Below are 18,943 nucleotides of genomic sequence, written 5' to 3'. Positions count from 1 at the left end.
GTTAATATTCTCAGTATCTCCTTTCCTTGCTTATGTTCCTCAGGAAGATCTGGCAGCCCACGAAAGCCAGATGGTGACTTGAACTTCCCAAATGAACTGCCTGGCTGCTGCTACAAAAGGGGATGGTTTTGCTCCCTCCTATCTCATCCTGAAGGGCATGTACCTAGTCCTTCCTTTGCATTGGCGCTGACTCTAGCCTATCCCTCCAGTAAGAAAGGCAAAGAGTCTATTAATTAGAGATAGGTTAAACCAGGTGAAGAGAACATGCTTGAAGAAGGAAGCAAGAGCACTGTGAGAATACTTGGAGGGTTCCCTAAGGGACACGGGGCCACCTGCAGCTTCATGGCTCCAAGGTGAAGTCAGGATGTCAGACCAGGACTAGGACCAGTGCTGGAGGCTACTGAAGGGGCAAGGCAAGTCTAATATCAAGCCAGCAAGCGAAGCGAGGACAGCACAGACCAACAGCATGGCTCAGACAAGAACTGAGTGAGGGGCCAGAGCTGAGATTAACTGGGTCTCCAGTTCTCTGGGACAGGGACGGTGAGGTGGAGGCCCCTGGTGATGCTTATTAGAGCCATTAAGATCCATTAGTGCCTGCTGAGTTCTGACAATGACAATTACTCCTTTCGATGGACTACCAAATTTGTTCACAGTTTGACATCCGATTATGCCATGAAGCTCACACATTCCCATTGCCAAGGCAGGAGCAGCAGGCAAAGGATTGAAAATACCTAAAAGCCCCAATATGAGAAGTGTTAAAACACTAAGATACTTTGAAAACAAACAAAAAGTAGTGTGTGGCTGCAGTACACCACAGGGAAGGACTGGGCCAGACCTGGTGTGCACAGCACTCTGTCCTTCAGAGCCTGAGGAGTTTTGGAAGGTGGAAAGAGAAGGAGAAGAGTACAGACTGTATTTTGTTCAACTGAAAACCAGACCTCAATAGTACATTGTCCCTTGCCCTCTTTGGGACAAAGATGATGAGGGGTCTGGAGCATCTCTGTTATAAGGAGGGCCTGTGGGAGCTGGGCCTATTTAGTCTGGAGAAGATTGAGAGGGGATCTCATGAATTCATATAAATATCTCAAAGACAGGTTCCAAGAGGATGGTGCCAGACTGTTTTCAGTGGTGCCCAGCAACAGGACGAGGATCACTGGCCATAGACTAAAGAACAAGAAGTCTCACCTCAACATGAGGAAGAACCTCTTTCCATCGAGGGCGGCAGCGCACTGAACAGCTGCCCGGGGAGGGTGTGGAGTCTCCCACACTGGAGACATTCCGAACCCACCTGGATGCGTTCGTGTGTCACTGCTCCAGGTGACCCTGCCTGGGCAAGGGGGATGGACCGGGTGATCTCCACAGGCCCCTTCCAACTCTAACAATTCTGAGATTGGAACGGACCGTCCGTGGAGGTGGTGGAGTCACGGTCCCTGGAGGTGTTTGAGGAAAGCCTGGACTTGGCACGCAGTGCCATGGTCTGTTTGACATGGCGCTGTTCGGTCACCGGTCGGACTCGGTGATCTCGGGGGTCTTTTCCAGCCCGCCTGACCCTGTGCTAGCCTGTGACAGCCCGTGCTATTCTGCGATCCAGCCGCTCCCGCCGCCCTGAGGGCGCTGCCGCCGCTCCGCCCGGCGGGGCGAGGCCGCGCCACCGCACGTCACGGGGCGGGGCGGGTCAGCCATCTTGGGCTCGCCGGGCAGCGAGCGAGCGGGCGGGGGCGGAGGCAGCGCCCGCCCTGCGGAAGTCCTTCGGTGCCGCCGAGCGCAGCCCGCCGAGCCCCGCCGGAGCCTAGGGCTGCCCGCCGTCCCCAGCACCGCCGCTACCGACCAGCATGGCAGGGCGGCTCCCGGCCTGCGTGGTGGACTGCGGCACGGGGTGAGACACGGCCGCTGACAGCTTGGGGCCGCCCGGGGCGGGGCCGGGCGGGTTCCGCCGCCGATGCTGCTGCAGATGGCGGCGGGGGTCGCGCCGCCGGGCCGGGGAGCCGCGCCCGAGCTGCCGCGGGGCCGGTGCCGGGAGGGATGGGATGGGCTGGGCCGGGCCGGGGCTGCATCCAGCCGCCTTCCCTTCCCCGCCCTCCGCTCTCCGCCCGGCGGGAGAGGTGTCCTGGTGTGGCCCAGCTCGTTGCTTTCTGGCCGGTCGGGGCCGCCCCCGTCGCTCCCGGGCGGGGGTGCGGGACCTTGTGCGGCTGCCGGGGCCAGGGGAGGCGAGCGGGGACACGGCTCCCGCCGGTGCCCGGAGCCCCCGGGATGCCCTGGCTCGGGGGAGTCGCCGCTCTGCCCGGCGCCGTCCGGGGGGATGGCGGGTATTTATTTTTTTTTTTAATGTGCGGATAATGTCATTTATTCTATGTTACTTCTGTCTGTGGAAGAAAAAACCCCTCCCCCTCCAGTGAGCAGGCGCAGAGGAACTTCCTTAGTTTTGTCAAAGCCTCTTCCTGCTTTCGGGCTTTTATACCTTATAAGGCAGTTTTCAGTGTCAAACCTGAACCAAATCCGCTTTGGAAACGCTTCTTTTCGTTCGGCAGCTGCCGGGCGGTGGAGAGAATGCGGTGCCAGTGATCTGTAGCACAAGCAGCGATGCGGGAGGAGGCCCTGGGCATCCGGGCTCCCTTTTGCGGGGCTCCCGAGGATGGGGCAGGGCAGCAGCCCCGAGGTGTCTGTGGGAAGCCGAGCCGGGCGGGCTGCGCGGTGCCGCTCGCAGGAATGCGCTCGGGAAGTGCAAACCGCGCTGTGACCCGCCGGCTGCAGGGCGATGGGAAAGAGGAAATGTCTCCATCAAGCATCAGTTTTTCATTGGAAGGGAAAGCACGGGTGTGTTTTCAAAGCTCTTTAGCTACCACCGGTGGCATGCTGCTTCTTTAACTATTTTTTTACTTTTGTTTCACCTTTCATCCCTCTTGCTAAAAATAAAGAAAATTTTCAGTGAATGCTCTGTAGATGCAGATGTTTATCATGCTTTTTTTGAAAGGGTGTGTTCTGCAATCCAGGCACTTGTTTCTGAAAGCACATGCTCATCATCCCCTCAAGAGAATTTGGTGTAGGACAGTAATAAATTGGTCTTTAGGAAGAGCAGGTATATGTATGTGTGTCTAATGTCTAACAGTTGTATGAAGAAGTCATTCCTGTAGTGAAAGCAGAACTAAAACCTTGAATTCTGTGGGATGGAAGAAAATTAGCACAGTGGCATTGAGGGTGTGTAGCTGAGTGTATAGAAGTATTTGTGAGTTTAACGTGTGTATGTGCTGTTTATCTTTCAAGGCAAAAGATCTGTAACTACTCTGCCACATGCCACTGGAGGCTTTTTCCTATCCCACGTTTGTGTATCACAGGTAGTCCCATTAAAGGCAATAATTATGTCTTTATAGGTTTGCAAAGTACAGGTTGTGACCACTGGATTAGAAATTCACTTAAAGCTTTCGACGATGCCCCGCAGGAGCAGAATGCAAGCACAGAGCTGTGTAAGAAACAACTTTGTCTTGTTGATGTGACAGGTGTACCAAGGGACATGAGTGTCAAAACAAATGTTCCTGGGGAAGATGTGTGTGCAAGTACACCATTAATCAACTTCAGAGGGTATACTCTGTAATGTTTTTGAATATGATGTTAGCCAAATGTTGCTCCTGTTTCATTTATTTATTTCCTTACAGCTCTAAGATGCTGTTTTCTTGTGCACCAGTATTTTTTTTTTTTCATGCAGCCCAGCCTATTTTGCTCTCCAGGCTTTTCATTTCAGGTGCGTTTCCTAGTCCAAGGTTGTTCTTCTGTAAAATTCTGCTTCAAGAAAGCGGGGGAAAAGATTTGCAGCACTGTAAAGATTACAGAGTGTTGGGGTGGTTTGAATTCAATATTTTCAGTCGACAAAAATATAAAGTGGTGAATTTACAAAGGAACAATACCGTAGTTGAGATGAATAAGAAACATGTGGGTAATAGTGCAGTGGGTTATGATAGCATAATCATGGTTTTAGCTTTTATTTTTTAATTGGTACAACCCTCCCAGCCCATCACTTTGTGTGTGAGAACACAAATTATGTCAGCCCTGTGCTCAGTGCAGATCACCCAAGGTCTCAGTGTTCTGTCCTGTCTGCCAAAATGACAGAAAGCAGACAAATTAAGTATAGCCCCCAAAAAGAGGAAAAGAGGTTTTGAAAAATACAACCAAAGCAGAAAGGGTGAAAGGAACTGCGTTGTTTAGAATGGGCTTTAAATGTGCACTGCTTTTCCAATAGGTAGGCTTTTTTTAGAGGGAACGGTTGATCGCAGTTGTTACTTTGCAATCTCAGGAGAATTTGCCTCAATCAGCAAAAGGGCAGGTGTAGAAGAGGTATTAGAGTGTCTTCCTATGTGTCTCGTGCTTGTAGCCACAGGTCAGTTTGTTTATCTGAGTGTTAAATTTTGAGGTTTTTTGTGTGTGTGTGCGCATTTTTGCCAGCTAAAACGGGGATGAGAAAGGCAGCAGTTGTGCTTTTCAGCATCAGCCTGCACAGATTATACAAATGATAAGAACTTCTTTCAAAGCGTAAAGAGACCAAAACCCAGAAGAGGTTGGGGAGATCATGTAATTACTGCCATTTGAGGTTTTAACAGCTCAGTCAAACTTTTTAGGGGTCATCTAAGTACATGCCATACAACTGGAGCTGGGAAATGGTTTTAATCATTGACATGACAGTCAGATTATGGATGCAGCTGAAATGCTTCCAGTGTTACATTTGTTACCTTGAAATTTGCATTATTTGCTTAAGCAAACTTGATACCTAGAAAATAAGGTAATTGATACCTGCATAAGAGCAGGTAAATACTTAATTGTGGTTTAAAAAAGCTACTTGTCTGAAGTACTGTCTTTTTAATTGTTCAGTTGAGTTACGGGCATGATATGAAAAATTGGAAGAGCCCAGTTAGCTTAACATAACTGTTAAACCCAGTATTATGTATTTCTATAACTGCTAGCCTTGTCTATTTAAGTTTTAAGTATATTGCAGTTTTGTTGGGTAGTCTGTAGAACAACACTGTGGACCTTATTGTCAGGAAGTCTTTGTCCATGTTAGTAGTGAATTTGACTTCACTTGGCTGCTGAGAGCCCCTCTCTTTCCCTTCTTTTCACAAAAAAAGGGTCCATGAGCAATGAGCTATAAAGTAGCACCTATGTGCTGTTCTGTTTATATCCTTCAAACACTGGCAGATTTTTGATTTTCCCAAAGTCAGTAGGTATGTTGTGAATGAGACTTACTTCATGCTTTGGTGTATCTAAGGATTACATGCATTTTAAAACAAAAGTTCAGAATAGAAATACAAGATGGAGTTCTTCCCATAAAGTATATGAGCAATATACCAAAGAAAGGAAAGGGCTCTTAGTCATTTTTTCATCGCAGTAGGCTGCAGTCTTTTGCTTTGTGCCTTTTGGGTATTTGAATTGTTCTTGCCGCCTCTTCTACAGGCGAGCACAGCACTGCCTGCAAGTCATGATTAAAAGCTCTTCCTACGCCACTTTAGAATTTAGCTTGATTAGGTTGACAAGTAGATTTTTAACTGTGTCTTTCTGTGTGAATGCACTTCTTTCCTTCAGGATAACTTGTATAACACTGGAATAGCTCATTCGGGATGGCAGATAATTGCAAGTGTTCAAATTAATGGCTCTTCAGCTGAGCTGAAGTAAGTGGCTACGTAACTACTGTACTTCCAAAATGAGAACCTAATTATAGCAATGAAAGGGATTTAAAGAATATTATTTGTGTTTTCTATACCTGAACTTTGTTTTTGGTAGGTTTGTGTGCCATTTTTCAGTGGCTGCCGGGTGGATCCATTTGATATTTGAGTGTCACTGGTGGCCAGCTTCTGTAATGTACCCTAGAGTCTTGTTGGGAGGGTCATGTGTGTTTGTAACCCTTTCTTGGGTAAATTGGTTATGTGATTGTGTGGAAAAAAGCCCAACCTGTTGTCATGGATCTTGTTTCTTCTGCCTCCTCTCCTATGCCAATCTAGGCCTCTTTTTCATTTCCCATACACAGGTTGCAAAAATTGATGTGTTTTTTTAACTTCTTTCTTGAATACTAGGGGTGAACTAAGGGTTTTGGGGTTGACTGGAGAAAGATTTCCTCGTCTTGATGGGAACTCAGGATTTCTTTGACACCTCCTGGCAGTCCGGGTTCCTGCTGAGCTGAGAGCCAGGAGAATTGAGACTGCTCAGGATTTCCAGGGTTTCTTGATGTGGAGTTGCAAGCTGTTCTTTGGAATGAGTCACATACATCTGAGAGTTTCTTGGCTGTTCGGTCTCTATAACCAGTGCTGTGAATGAAGGAAGAGTAAATCTGGGCACACAGAACCTCAGAGGAGCAGAAGCTGGCCGGAGTGAGTTTGCTTTGGGGACTTCTCTACAAACCCTACTGCTCTAGTTAATCTTCATGCAACACCTCTATAAATTGATGATCTTAAGGAGAACAAAGTATTTATGGGTTGAGTGTCTTCTATGTGATAAGTTATGAAAGGATTATGTTGTTCTCTTTCTCCTCTGGGTTTTGACCTGAGGGTGTAAATGAGTGTAAATCCAAATGAGTGTAAATCCATAAAAAGCAGTAATCTTCAATAAACAGCAAAATCTGTGAGGTGAGAAATCCAGTACTATAAAAGCAAGGTAGGGGGAAGTAGCAGTCTGTTTTGTGAGCTCTGTGACATTTTAGTATCTTATACTGCACCTTGAAATTATTTTTCTTTCCTAATTTTCCAGACATGGGTTATTTCTGCAGGTTTTTCAAAGCATAACTTATGTTTAGTATAAAGATTTCAGCCCCATGATATTTTTGTAGTTTATACTTCAACTGGATATCTTGTCTTAACCTTCTGTGGGCTCCAGTCTTCATGAAAGTTTTCTCTGTGTTGTGTCATCCCAGAAGTAAGTTTTCAATATGGAAAGCATGGACAACATATTTCCTTAATGGCATATGGAAAAAATACTCTTCCAGGAGCATCTTTTGCTTGCCAGCGGCTGAAGTGTGGTTAGGGAGGGGAAAATGTGTCATCCTTAACGTAGAAAAAGGAATTGTACTAGATTAAGAATTTATTTAATACATTTAAAGAACATTTGCAAGGAGACTTTGAAGGCTGATGATGACCTGTGGTATCTCTTAAATGATTCTTAATACATCACAGTCCATGTTGCAACACTAAATGCTCAGAGTGTGCAATATAATTGGGAATAATAGGAGTTCAGTTAGGAGAACATACATTTCTATATACGCACACTTTTGGTTTTTTGTAATTTCATCACAGGAATCAGTTTGTATCTTATTTGAGTGCATTTCAGAAGCCATTCAAGATGCATGGCACCCTCCAGTCCTTCTGTTCCTGCTCCTCTTTTCCCAGGTCTCACTTATACTTGATACAGAGGAAAGGGGCAGTGGCATTTCAGAGTAGAGCACAAACCCACGTGCATCCCTGGGTGGGATCTGTAAAGTTAATGATAAATGAACCTCCTTCTGTGAACTGCAGAGCTCCTGCATGGGGCAAGGTTTGAAAGAGGGCAGGGTTTGAGGTGTGCCTGGGTTGGGGCAGGTTCCATTCTTGTTCCTTGGTGTTTTTAGTACCTGGCTTGGACTTTCTGCTCAGCAAGTGTGTTAATTGCATGACTCCTATGGACATTTACTTGTCTAAATTAGTTGAAAATAGTTTTTAGGATTACAGAAATACTGTACCAGTTCTGAGTAGTGATCCATCCTCTGTGTTGTTTTATAGGCACGTATAAGAAATGTTGCAGTTGGTCTGTTAGTTCATGCAGTTGAAAAGTTTCAACATAATGTTTCAACATTTAGTTTCATCATTGCAGGCTTTCTTTGGGACATGCTGAAAGGTTTTGACAATTTCAAACAAACTTTTTTAAAAAAAAAAACTTAAATGAATGTTTGTCCAAAATTAGAAGACTTTAGGGAGACAAGGTTAATTTCAAAGGTAAAATGACTAAAAACATACTTTGGTTTGTCTCAAAGGAAATTCAAAGTTCTATTCTGCTCTATGTGAGAAAAGGAATCTGGTGCTTTAATCTTTAATTTTTGGTCTTGGTCACTGAACTAAAATATATTTAGGTGTACCAATCTAACAGAAATCATCCTTGGGTAGATGCTTAAAAATACCAGTTGGATTGCAAGCTTGTTAGTGCCCACAGCAGGATTACTTTAACCATCAAAATGAAGCATCAGTCCTTTCCAAGTGCTAGTAGTGATGTATTGCTGGGGCTTTGTTTATTCAGTTATATCCAAAATTGAAAAAGTAATCATTTTATCCACTGACTTAATGTAGGGTATAATATGATTGAATTTTTTTTTCTTTTTGTTCTGGTCATGGGGTTTGCATTTTTAAGACTAGATGGAAAAACTCTAGATAAATGTACGGTTTTAATTTTTTCTGGGTTTTCCTTTCTCTCTTTATTATTCTCTTGTGGTCAGTGCAAATGCTTGCAGCTGTGTACAGGATGTTTTGGCATGCTCAGGCTGTAGAGAGCAAGATGCAGACAGGAGGTTATCTGTTGTTACTTTATTTTGATAAATAAATGCTCTCAGTGGATGAATCCAAATTGTAATACTTTACTTAACACCATACCTCTTATCTAGCTTTTCAGTATTAGTATTTTTTTGTGATAATTTGCCTTACATACAGAACACTGTTTATTGTCTTCATGAGCTTTCACAATATGACTCCTTGCATATTTGCAGTCAGACTCCAGAATCTCTGTGATCCTGTTAAATGAGACCTGCTTTTTATATTAAACAAGATTTACTGGTACGTTTTTGTCCACAGCTGAGAGGGGCATTTTTTTCCACGAGCCAACTGTTTCTAATCGGACTTGTCTTTTATTAGAAGTGCAGTGTAACATGATAAATATGTAATCTGCTGTTCTAGTGCAAGCCTGCTCTTGATGGAAAACATTTGGCTACCTACTGAAAGGCTGAAGTGGTAATGGGTGTGCAGGGCAGATTGGAAGTGCTGGGCCAATCCCATGGTGCTTGCTGGGTGCTCCTGCTCTCCATCCCTGCTCTCCCAAGTCCATTCGGTTTCATCCTGCCCTCTGCTCAGGTTGATGTGACTGGGGCCATGGCATAGCAGCTCTTGGGTCAAAGCTGGAACTCTCAAGTGCTGAAACTGTGCAAATAGCAAGCACAAAAGACCAATTTTTTAATGTGGAATAAGTTTACAGTTTTAGCCCCTGTATTGCATCTGCTTGAAAAAACTTCCAAGTCAAGTCAGGCTTTTTCTGCATCATAAGACTAAGGTTTTTACCTGCTTAATTTCTTCAAGTGTGGGATTTTGTTTGCTTGCAGCTTAAGTATTTGTTCATTCAATTGATCCTTGCTTGCTTTATCTGTTAAAAATATGTGTAATTAATTTATTCTCTTGGGTTTTTTGCTTCTGAGAAATGTCTGTGCAGTCATTGAATATCCTTAGTTGGAAGGGACTCACAAGGATAATTGAATCCAACTCCTGATGTTCAGCTTATTTTGGTTAAATGATGTAGAAAGTTGCCAAATAAATCTCCCCCTCATATTAAATAGCTTATACTATTAAGTAATTATTCATGTAAGACTGCCAAACTTTTGGGCATTCTTCCCTCGTTATTTGGAAATACTGCGGGGAGTAGGCAGGCTGGGAAAAATGCTCAGAAAACCTGGAAAAAAAATTATTAGAAAGCCTATCAGTATAGGTGAGTGCTATGTGGGTGTGGTGTAACACAGAGGCACTGTTAAGACACTTGTTAAAATGAATTAGTGTGTAGAAGTCTCAAAGGGAGCAGTAAGTAGAAGGGGAGCGTTTTGCCTTTGCCAACACAAACTACTCTACTCTCATTATACAAAGATAATATCCAAAGCCATTTGCTCTTCTTACTTTGAGGAAAATGCAGTCAAAGGAAAGCTTTGTATTAACTTTTATTAAAATATGTGCCAGCATTAGGTAGTAGAAATGGGTTTAAAAATACAAATAAAATGGCCAAAGACACAAATTTAGATGATGGTATCATCAGGGTGCCAGAATTTGGATTTTTTTAGTTGAAAGCACTTAAGAATGATCTGGTTTCAAGTCCACTTTTTGTGGCTCAATCATAAGCCAGTCTTTTGGACATAAATGCATCTTATCTTCCTCTTTATTTTTAGGAGAAGAGAACTTTTCTAGAGTCAGGTTATCAAAGTTGTTGTTTTTTGTTTGGTTGATTGGTTTTTAAAGATTTGGTGGTAGTAAACATAGAGCAAAATTGAAAGTTGTTGCCCTTCCACTCCATCCAAATGTTAGTAAAGTTAGAAGCAGCACAATGCAGTAGCTTCCTCTGTTCTCCAGACTAGTGTTAAAAATGTCACCTGGAGAATCTTATTGCAGTACATGTGAATTTATTCTGAGTGCTGTGTAGCACAGGCTGTTTTTGTCCCTATGTTCCTCTTGGTCTTTCTGGTCTGGCTCTGTGCAGCCATGTGTTTGTGGTTTTCACTACCCATTTTAGCTGGATTTTACTAGCAAGCATGACAGTTGTGTCTGTGCTCTGAGTTGTAGAGGTAGCTGCTGATAAAAAGCAGCACTGGATAAATTTCTACACAAAAATATAGATGCCTTTAAAGATAAATCAGCTTTTTTTAAAGGTGGTTTTTATCTATTTAGGAAATAAATGATTGCTAGAAGCACTTCTATTTCAGGCTGCTTTTGAGCTCATTTGTTAAATTGCACACCAATCTGCTTATGGTTTGTTTTACTGTGACAGTTTCAGTGTGTGGCACAGAAGTATTTGTTGTCAAGGTGAAGGTTCTTGCTTGACTGGGCTGATATTTTTGGGTGGAAGTACTCTAAAATAATAGTTTCAAATACACAGTAATACAGTTAATTCCAAGGTCAAGCTTGTAGACTGAGATTTTTAACACCTCTGCTGCCTAGAGGTAGTCATTGTCATTGAAATACTATACTCCTTTTTACTATCCCTTCATGTGTCTTATCTATGGTTTAAGAAGGTTCTTTATCTGAGTGCTTCTAATCTTGTGGGTTTTTTCCATTTATAGAGCTAATTCTTTGGCTACCATTATTGATTACTTAAAACACTTGTTGATCAAAAATGTTTTAAATTTTGACAGAAGCAGCTGCTATTTAAAAATGCAAACTAGTAATGTGTAAAAGGTAAAATATATTAGCTAAAGATCTAAATATGAAAAGCATGAGTAATTTCAAAATCTTGCTGTCTTATGTTTTATCAAGGACATTTGAAAAGAGACAGTAAACTAATTTATTAATACAAGTCCCATTTTCCTAATATAATCAGTTCTTCAGGGACTTCTGCTGCTGCTTAAACAATTTGCACCTGATGCTAGAGCTGGGACATTTTTAAAGGAGTAAGTTGGCTTTCTTCTTTCACTGTAATTTTCTGATCATTTCTCTTTACAGGGATTTGAAAAGTAAATACTTCCTAGGCTTTTCAGTCCCATCTGGTGTACAAGAAGGATGATAGAAGAAAAGCAACGAATAAAAACATAAGGGCTTGTTCAGGCTTTTCAGTCACATGAGGCTCTGTGTATGAAGACTAGGAATTCATCCATGTTTGAGAAATGTTCCACTTCTTTTTAAAGCAGCTGTTATCAGAAGACATCAGACAGTAAAAACATGGTATCTATCTTATAATTTCTGTCTATATAGAATTTATCCAGTTCAAATGGGAAAGGCTATTAAGCCCTTTTTGATAAAATCTTTGATGGACAGACCATATGTCAGGAGCTGGTATTGAAGAGCAGAATTGCTTCCCATTCTGTTTAAAGACTTGGAGTTTTTGCCATGTGATTTATTTCATGCTCTTTTGAATATATTACCATATGCATGTTCTCCTTAGAATCTCCACACTCTGAGCTTTTCTGTAGTGCCTTCTATACCCTGCTTAATTACAATTTTTTGGGTTAAGGTAATTTAGCCAGCAATGAATTTGTGTTGAATGATGTGTGTTGCAATCATCTTGCTTTCTGTCTTTGACCCTTGTTTCCTGGATCCTTTTTTCCACATGGTTTTAGTAAAGAAATGCAAAGCACTTCTGCCTCAGGAGAGTTCATAAAAACATTGGAAGAGGCTCTCAAGGGAAATGGGAGATTGGCTCTGGACCCATTTGCATGGAAGAGGATATGGAGCAGGGATCTCCTGCTGCCTGAGCAAGCGTGACACCTTGCAAAAAGCCAGTATCAGCTTACATTTAAGAGTAAATGCATTTAATTCTGTGTAAAGCCTAATCTTATCACTGGATGCTAGACTTGTTTGCAGCATGGCCTCTTGGACAGGTTTTGCATAGGATTTGAGGTGTGTTTAGTTAGAGAAACCTTGCTGGGCTTGATGTACAGGCTGTGGAGCACACCAAAGCAGAACTTTAGAATTTACACATGTATGCTGTACAGCCTGTGGTGCCTTGGAAGCCCATTGCATTTGCAAGCTCAGATGGTGAACAGTAATTCAGAGCCATCATGAAGAGAGCAATTTCATGAACAAGAGAAAATAGCCCTCTGAACAAAATGCCCTAGTTTTTCTAATGATCTACCTTGAAGGTAAACCAGAAAGAAACCATTTTGATTGCATTCTGTTGTGGGTTTTTTACTCCCCCTTGCTTTACTCTTCCCACAGAAAGGTGTTTCTTTCTTCTTTTGTTTGTTTTCCAAGTTACTTTGCATCTTTCCAGTGGGACCAGCATTGCAGGTACATCTTACTTCTGTTTGTGTGTTCATTTTAAATGTGTGACATTTCTGTTAGCCCAGGTCATTAGGAGTAGCTGAGGAGTAGGCTGCAACCCAGATCTGCTCTAGGAGTTGGAGATCAGGTGATGCTTGTCCTCGAGTGCTCTTTTCTGCTTGTGCTTGGTTAACTCCTGTCTTTGTGTGGACCTGTCAGAGAAATGACACAGCTCATGTTGGACCCTGCCCCAGCGCTGTGTTACTTCCAGAAGCATCTGGACAACTCATTGCTCACAAAGCAGTTGTCCCTCTGTTCCTCACTTTTGTTAAAATTACAGTTGTGGTTGAATTAGGGTGTATAACTTGGGAGAATGGCATTTGTTCTGGGCAGGGAAGCAGTGGAGCAAAGGCACGTGGTCAGAGTTTGTGGTTTGCAGATGGAGGTTTTGGTAATGACATCCTCGTTACAAGTTCTTACCCTCAGCACTGTTTCCTTTTGGCTTTAAAATTGTCTGTGTGACTAATGCATAAGTAACCTTCCAGTGACATTGCTTTCGTGTCACAGCCTCGGAAACATCTATTCTAGGTGAGAGAGCACATGTAAGAAATCCCATTAGTGCCATTGAGAACATTGTGGGAAGGGCTGTCCTTCCAGAGAGCTCTCGGGCAGAGAGTGCAGAGCTGCTGTGCAGCTTCAGGATGTGAGTTTTTGAGGGTGATGATCACATGCTGGAGATATTTCTCCACTGGTAGGTGAGATGTGGGTTAGTAGAGTTAACTCAGACAGAGCCTTCATTAGTTGCTCTCCCAAACCTGTTGGTGCTATGAATGTCCATTACAAAAATATCATGATTTGTTTGTCACATATCTGTGTGGACTAGAGAGTGGTGTTGCCTTTTGGAGAAGGTGTTACAAGGAAGTCACTGGGGAATATCAGATAGATGCATGTACACACCTATATGTATATACTGAGAGATAGTGTGGGAGGGGGTGTGTATGTGTGTGGTTCTCCATGTACAGACATGCACATATGTGTAGAGACTTTGTGTGCTGCTCTTGGATACTCTGTAGCTGATTTTCTGAACTAAAGCTGAAGGTCATGATTACCCAACAAATTTTTTGCCCGACTGTTTCTTAGGGGTTTTCTCCTTTTTTTTTTTTTTTTTTTTTTTTTTCTTTTAAATGAGCTTTTAGGTCTACAGGAACATTTCAGGGAGCTGAACATGGAGAAATAAAAGAAAACAACACTTGAACAATCAAGGCCTTCACCTTTGGGATTTTGTAAATCAGTTTTGTGTTAGATATTAATAGAAATCAGCTTATACCATTACACTCCTGTGTGCAGGGCCTTGTGCTCTTACTGCTGAATGCCCCAAATTCCATATGGGGAAGCTGAGTCCGTGTCTCATTAACGGCATGTGCCTGCCTGTCTCCATGCAAGTCCCTCCTGCCACTCTTCAGTGCTGTGCAGCAAGACAAAGGGTGTTCCATGGAAAACTGTGATCCAGTATTGGTACTGCCTTATGCTAGCTCTACTATCAGGATTCTTTTCCTGTAGCAGCAGTAACTCCTGCCCTGAAGAAGATGGGGTGTGCCTTGTTCCCCTGTGAATCATTCATTAGTCAGACACACGTTGCCGTGTATGAACTCCTTGTGGAATCTGGATTGCCTATAGTATCCTTCTTTTCATGCAATTTAAGTGTTTACTTCAAGTGAGTGATAGAATAGATCTGATCAGTCAGAATAAAGCCTCTTATCTGCAAAAGTTAATTTGTAAAGAATCTCACTGTTACTAGATTGTGCATTTGGAGAATTAAAGATTTTTATCAACTTTCATTCAGTTTTACCATAGCTTTTTGTCTCACCTATCACATTTTTAGACTTCATTTTAACTCAAGAGTATCTCTATATGCATTTAGTTATCAAAATCAGGTTTAGTGTTTATAATGTGTTGTACCATGGTCCCTGGCTGTGCTGTGGGCCTGAGGCTCCCAGGGGAGCAGAGGGTCCATCCCTGACCCATGTGCCAGCCATGCTGGAGTTCCAGGTATGCAATGAAGTCCTGTACATGAGAGATGTGAAGTGTTGTGTAGGACACTGCACTGGAGACTTGCTGATATAATGCTCTAATATTCAGAGACCAAAAGTCATGCAGGTTTTTTTTTCCTGTTTCTTTTCTTGGAAGCCTAAAAATGCATTACTTTTTTTTTCCCTGAGTCAGTACACTTCTTGCTGAGTAGGCCATAGTATTTTTATATATGCTGATTTTATGTCTGAATACACTCCTTTTATGTAAAATGCATTTTTCATGAGACTGTTTTTCTTTCAGTCTGCTGGCTGTGTGTGTGCTGGGCAAACTCCCACCCACAAGCAACTAAGCTGCCAGTTACCTGCAACAGTTCAGCTTTTGCTTTCTTTGAAATACTGAGTTTAATAATCAAACAGTTTTAACTGTTAGAAAACACTTCTAATCTAGTTGTAGGTTTATGTAGCATTCAGACTCCAAAGTTCTTGTGTAGCTTTAGCTTTAAAATCTACATGCCACAGTTGTGGTTTGCAGGGGAAGGTAGAGGGAGTGAGTCAGTATTTGCTGGTTTACTTAGTAATTGTGGCACTAAAAGCCTCTTAAAACACTATAAATACAGTGAATAGTTTTGCTCTGCGTGATAGATTACCGAAGCACCAGTTTGTGGAATTCTTGCTATTTCTTTTGGGAAGTAGATCTTTAAGAAGAAAGGTAAAAACAAACTTGAATGAACAAAATCCAGGTTGTATGTCCCTAGTTGAGGCATGTACAGTGCCTAATGCAGATGTCTTCATGAAGTGTGAAATTCTTTCTGATATTTAGCTTCATTTTTTCATTATTTATCATCTTTTGGCTGTGAAGTTTTCTTTTCCAGTAAACATTCCTGTTGATCGGTGCAAAGTCAAGTTTCTGTGTGTGGTTACTCACAACTGTTACAGTGTGTTTCACACAAGATCGAGTGTACAGCTTTGAAAACACATTTCTTGCAAAGTATTTTTGGTGCTAGGAGAGGTCCTGTGCCAACCACTTGGTTATTGAGAGAGAAACCCACCTTCCCTCCGAGGGTCTGTGTCTTGGCCCAGTGCTGATGGGTGATAGGAGCTGTGTAGGTGTTTCTGGGCACGTGCACGAGCTGCTCCCTGCAGCGTGAGAGGCATCGCAGCCAGACCTACTGCAGCAGCTCTCCTCTCCCAGCCTGGGCAGCCCAGCCTCTTGCTGAGTTACTGCTGTGAATTTATGGTTTGGTAAAGTTACTGCTGCCTTACACCTCCTAAGATGTTCCAGGTTTACATCAGGAGTGCTGAAAGCTGTAGAGGTGCTACTACAGCATTCATGCTTTTGCTGATGATAATTTAGTGCAGCTGCCTGACTGTACAAAGAAAATGAGAACTTTGTCACGTCTGTGTTTGTTAAAAACATGTGGGTAGGCTCTAACTCTTGAGTTAGAGCAGAGCTTTTTGGTCTGCATGGTTTAGAATTTTCCTGTGCTGCTTTGGTGACAACATTTCTAGCAGCTGGTTTTGGTACCTTGAGTTTTGTAGGTACTTTTCATGAATGCTTTGTTAATTTCTTCTGTTTTCATACATATTGATAATGAAGATAATGTATATATCCACAGCACAGTCTGGAGTCTGAGTGGAGGCACATAGTTAATTTCCTCTTGTTTTCTTTACTCTTATTAGACACATTTTGACACTGTTTTCCATTTGTGAAATGAGATGTCTTTTGCTACAGCTTGTCATTATCAGCTGCTTGTGACATGAGGATGGCCAGCCCAGCTGGCAGTCCATGGGCAGGGCAGCTTTTCCCCCCTACAGTTAGGAATTGCAAAAACACTTCTACCACTAACATTAATTGCATGAAAATATTTCTATAGAAATGCTATCTGCTGAGCAGGGAAGAACTGCTCTGACAAAGTTATACTCCTGAATATTGATAGATTGAATGACATACTTTGTGTTCCGTAGTAAAATGCTATTAGAATAGAAGTTAGCAGTGATTCTTGATCTGTGGCAGGAAGCATTGTCTTATACTTTAAAAGAGAGAAATTCTTAGTTTGCCTTAGTCCTTTTTAGTTTGTTCATCTTTAAAGAAAAGTCAGTGTGGTGTCCTTGTTATATGTGACGAGTGGTCTGCTCATTAAAAAAGGGAGATATCTTTGTTATTTGTGGTATTAAATATTACAACTGATTTTTTTTTTTTTTTTTTTTTTTTTTTTTTTTGCCTCAACAGGTATACAAAGCTTGGATATGCGGGTAATACTGAACCCCAGTTCATTATCCCTTCATGTAAGTATTTGTTAGTGTGTATCTATGCTGAAGTTACTCTTGGAGTTTCTGTAACATGGCATGTAAAAAAAAAAAAAAAAACCCCCCTAACATTAAAAAGAGTGACTTGACCTCTGAGAGGTGACACAGAGTAATAATGTGGCTTTTCTGTTTGGCTACGGATACTCAGTTTAGAAAGACACATTCATTACAAAAGGATAGTAGTGGTTAGGCTAATTTGTTGGACATTGAAATAATATAAAAATCCAGTAGCATGGCTACATTTACTTTTTTGGAGGTTCTTTGCCGTTTAGTGATTTTTCTGGTAAAACTTTGAGTTGATTATAACAGGAAAAGAGAAATGAAACTGTATGTTTTAATATCTCTAGGGTTTAAAATGTTCTATTTGCCTGGTAGTTGTCAGTATTACAGCTATGTTAATTTACTGTGCTTTGCAAATACAAGAAGAAAAAATGTCAGTTTTTTCCCCCATGTAGAATAGCTTATTTATTTGCTCCCTGTCTTCTGAACTCTTTCTCCCACTTGAAGAGATGCATTCCTAATCCAGAGAGTGGGACTCACTCAGCTTCCTTTAGAAATGCTTCACCTTTTGACCTCCTACACCACTTGGCAGTTTGTCATTGTTCATCTGTGCCAAAGTAATCACGGATTACATCCTGGTGAAAAGGAATAATTAGCACACCCAGTTTTCCTTGCAAATACAACAGGAAGAGAGCTGGAGCTAATACTGCTTCAGCACAGTCACTGTAAAATAGAACTTGGTAGTTCAGGCTCTGTTAATAGTGTTAATATTTCTAAGAAACATACTTCAGAAAGTAATTTTCATGGAAAGGTAAGTCTAATTCACTTGTATGAGAACAAGGAATGCATTAAGAGAATCCTTTCTGTGTCTTCTGTTTTGGCTTCAGCTAGGTATTTCTTAGATCACTTGGTTTTTCAAATTAACTTCATTAAGTTTACTTCACTGTCATGTAAAACACTACAGTTTTGCTTTTCACACAAAAGCTAGTTTAACATTAGATACAAAAAGTTTCTAAATATTGGAAAAGCCCTTACATTTAAAGGGCTATTTAAACTTCACAGCAGTTGTTAAATTATAAGTGGGCAAGTGGTTATTTAGTTTCAGATAAATAGACTTTACATACTTTTTCTGCATCTATAGATTTGTTTTTTTTTTAATTTGAAGATCACTTTCTTGTTCCAAAAAAGAATATCATGACACTTGAAACACTGGGAATGGAATGACTTGTCAGATCATTAAGCAGAGAAATTTATCCAACAGGAATGCTATTAAAGTAGAAGAGAAGGAGGGGAAATGAGATTTTTTGACAGCCTTTTGATATAGTGTGGGATGTTGAAAAAAAGGATGCTCAGTGTAGATGCTCCTACAGCTGAAATGGCCCTTGACTGCAATTCTCTCAATAAAAAAGGCATTTTTCTCATTTGTACTGCAATCCAAGCTAGATAATTCCAGTAACTGCATGAGTTTGTGTTAATCCTCTGCCTCGAATGAAATAAAGTAGCACTGGGTTAATCCACATTAGAGAAACAAAAATAGAGTGCAGCAGTACCTAGTTTCAAAGTAAAATGTTACAAAAAGCACTTTGGTGTCTATAAGTTCCTTAATATTATTCCCAGTGGAAAAATGGTTTGGTTTCTCCTTTGACTTTCAGTAGTGGCAGCTGCATTTTATCAGGTTGATTCTCTAAAATTAATGTTTGCTGTTAAACAGGTCTGAGCAGCATTCCTTGTGCCTTGTTCACTTGCAGCTTATCTTATTCACTACTGCTCTTAACAAATTTTTATCTCCTTATGATGTGTTCTTGATTTAATTCTGAATATGCTTCTGTAGAGATGATAAATGCTTGCATGAAAAATGAAGTAAATGAGAATATATTGGGCCAATTTTTTGATGAGGCGTGGGTTCACTGCTTTCTTCCCTGGCTGCTTTTTAGATCTTAGATCATT

At 41.6% G+C, this 18,943-nt stretch overlaps 1 protein-coding gene across 1 annotated transcript in view; it reads left to right on the top strand.

The window, feature by feature from the left end:
* Positions 1–1,680: 1,680 nt before the first annotated feature.
* The window catches only part of ACTR3 (actin related protein 3), a 29,092-nt gene continuing 11,829 nt past the window's right edge, over positions 1,681–18,943 (top strand). Inside the window, exons 1-2 of the mRNA XM_069021195.1 lie at positions 1,681–1,876; positions 16,920–16,975. Of these exons, the coding sequence (XP_068877296.1) occupies positions 1,833–1,876; positions 16,920–16,975 (100 nt within the window). The 5' untranslated portion in view covers positions 1,681–1,832. The remainder of the gene's footprint in view (positions 1,877–16,919; positions 16,976–18,943) is intronic.

The sequence above is a fragment of the Aphelocoma coerulescens genome, chromosome 7 (assembly GCF_041296385.1).
Source record: "Aphelocoma coerulescens isolate FSJ_1873_10779 chromosome 7, UR_Acoe_1.0, whole genome shotgun sequence".
In the NCBI taxonomy this organism is placed as follows: domain Eukaryota; kingdom Metazoa; phylum Chordata; class Aves; order Passeriformes; family Corvidae; genus Aphelocoma; species Aphelocoma coerulescens.
This window is presented reverse-complemented; position numbering and strand designations above follow the sequence as displayed.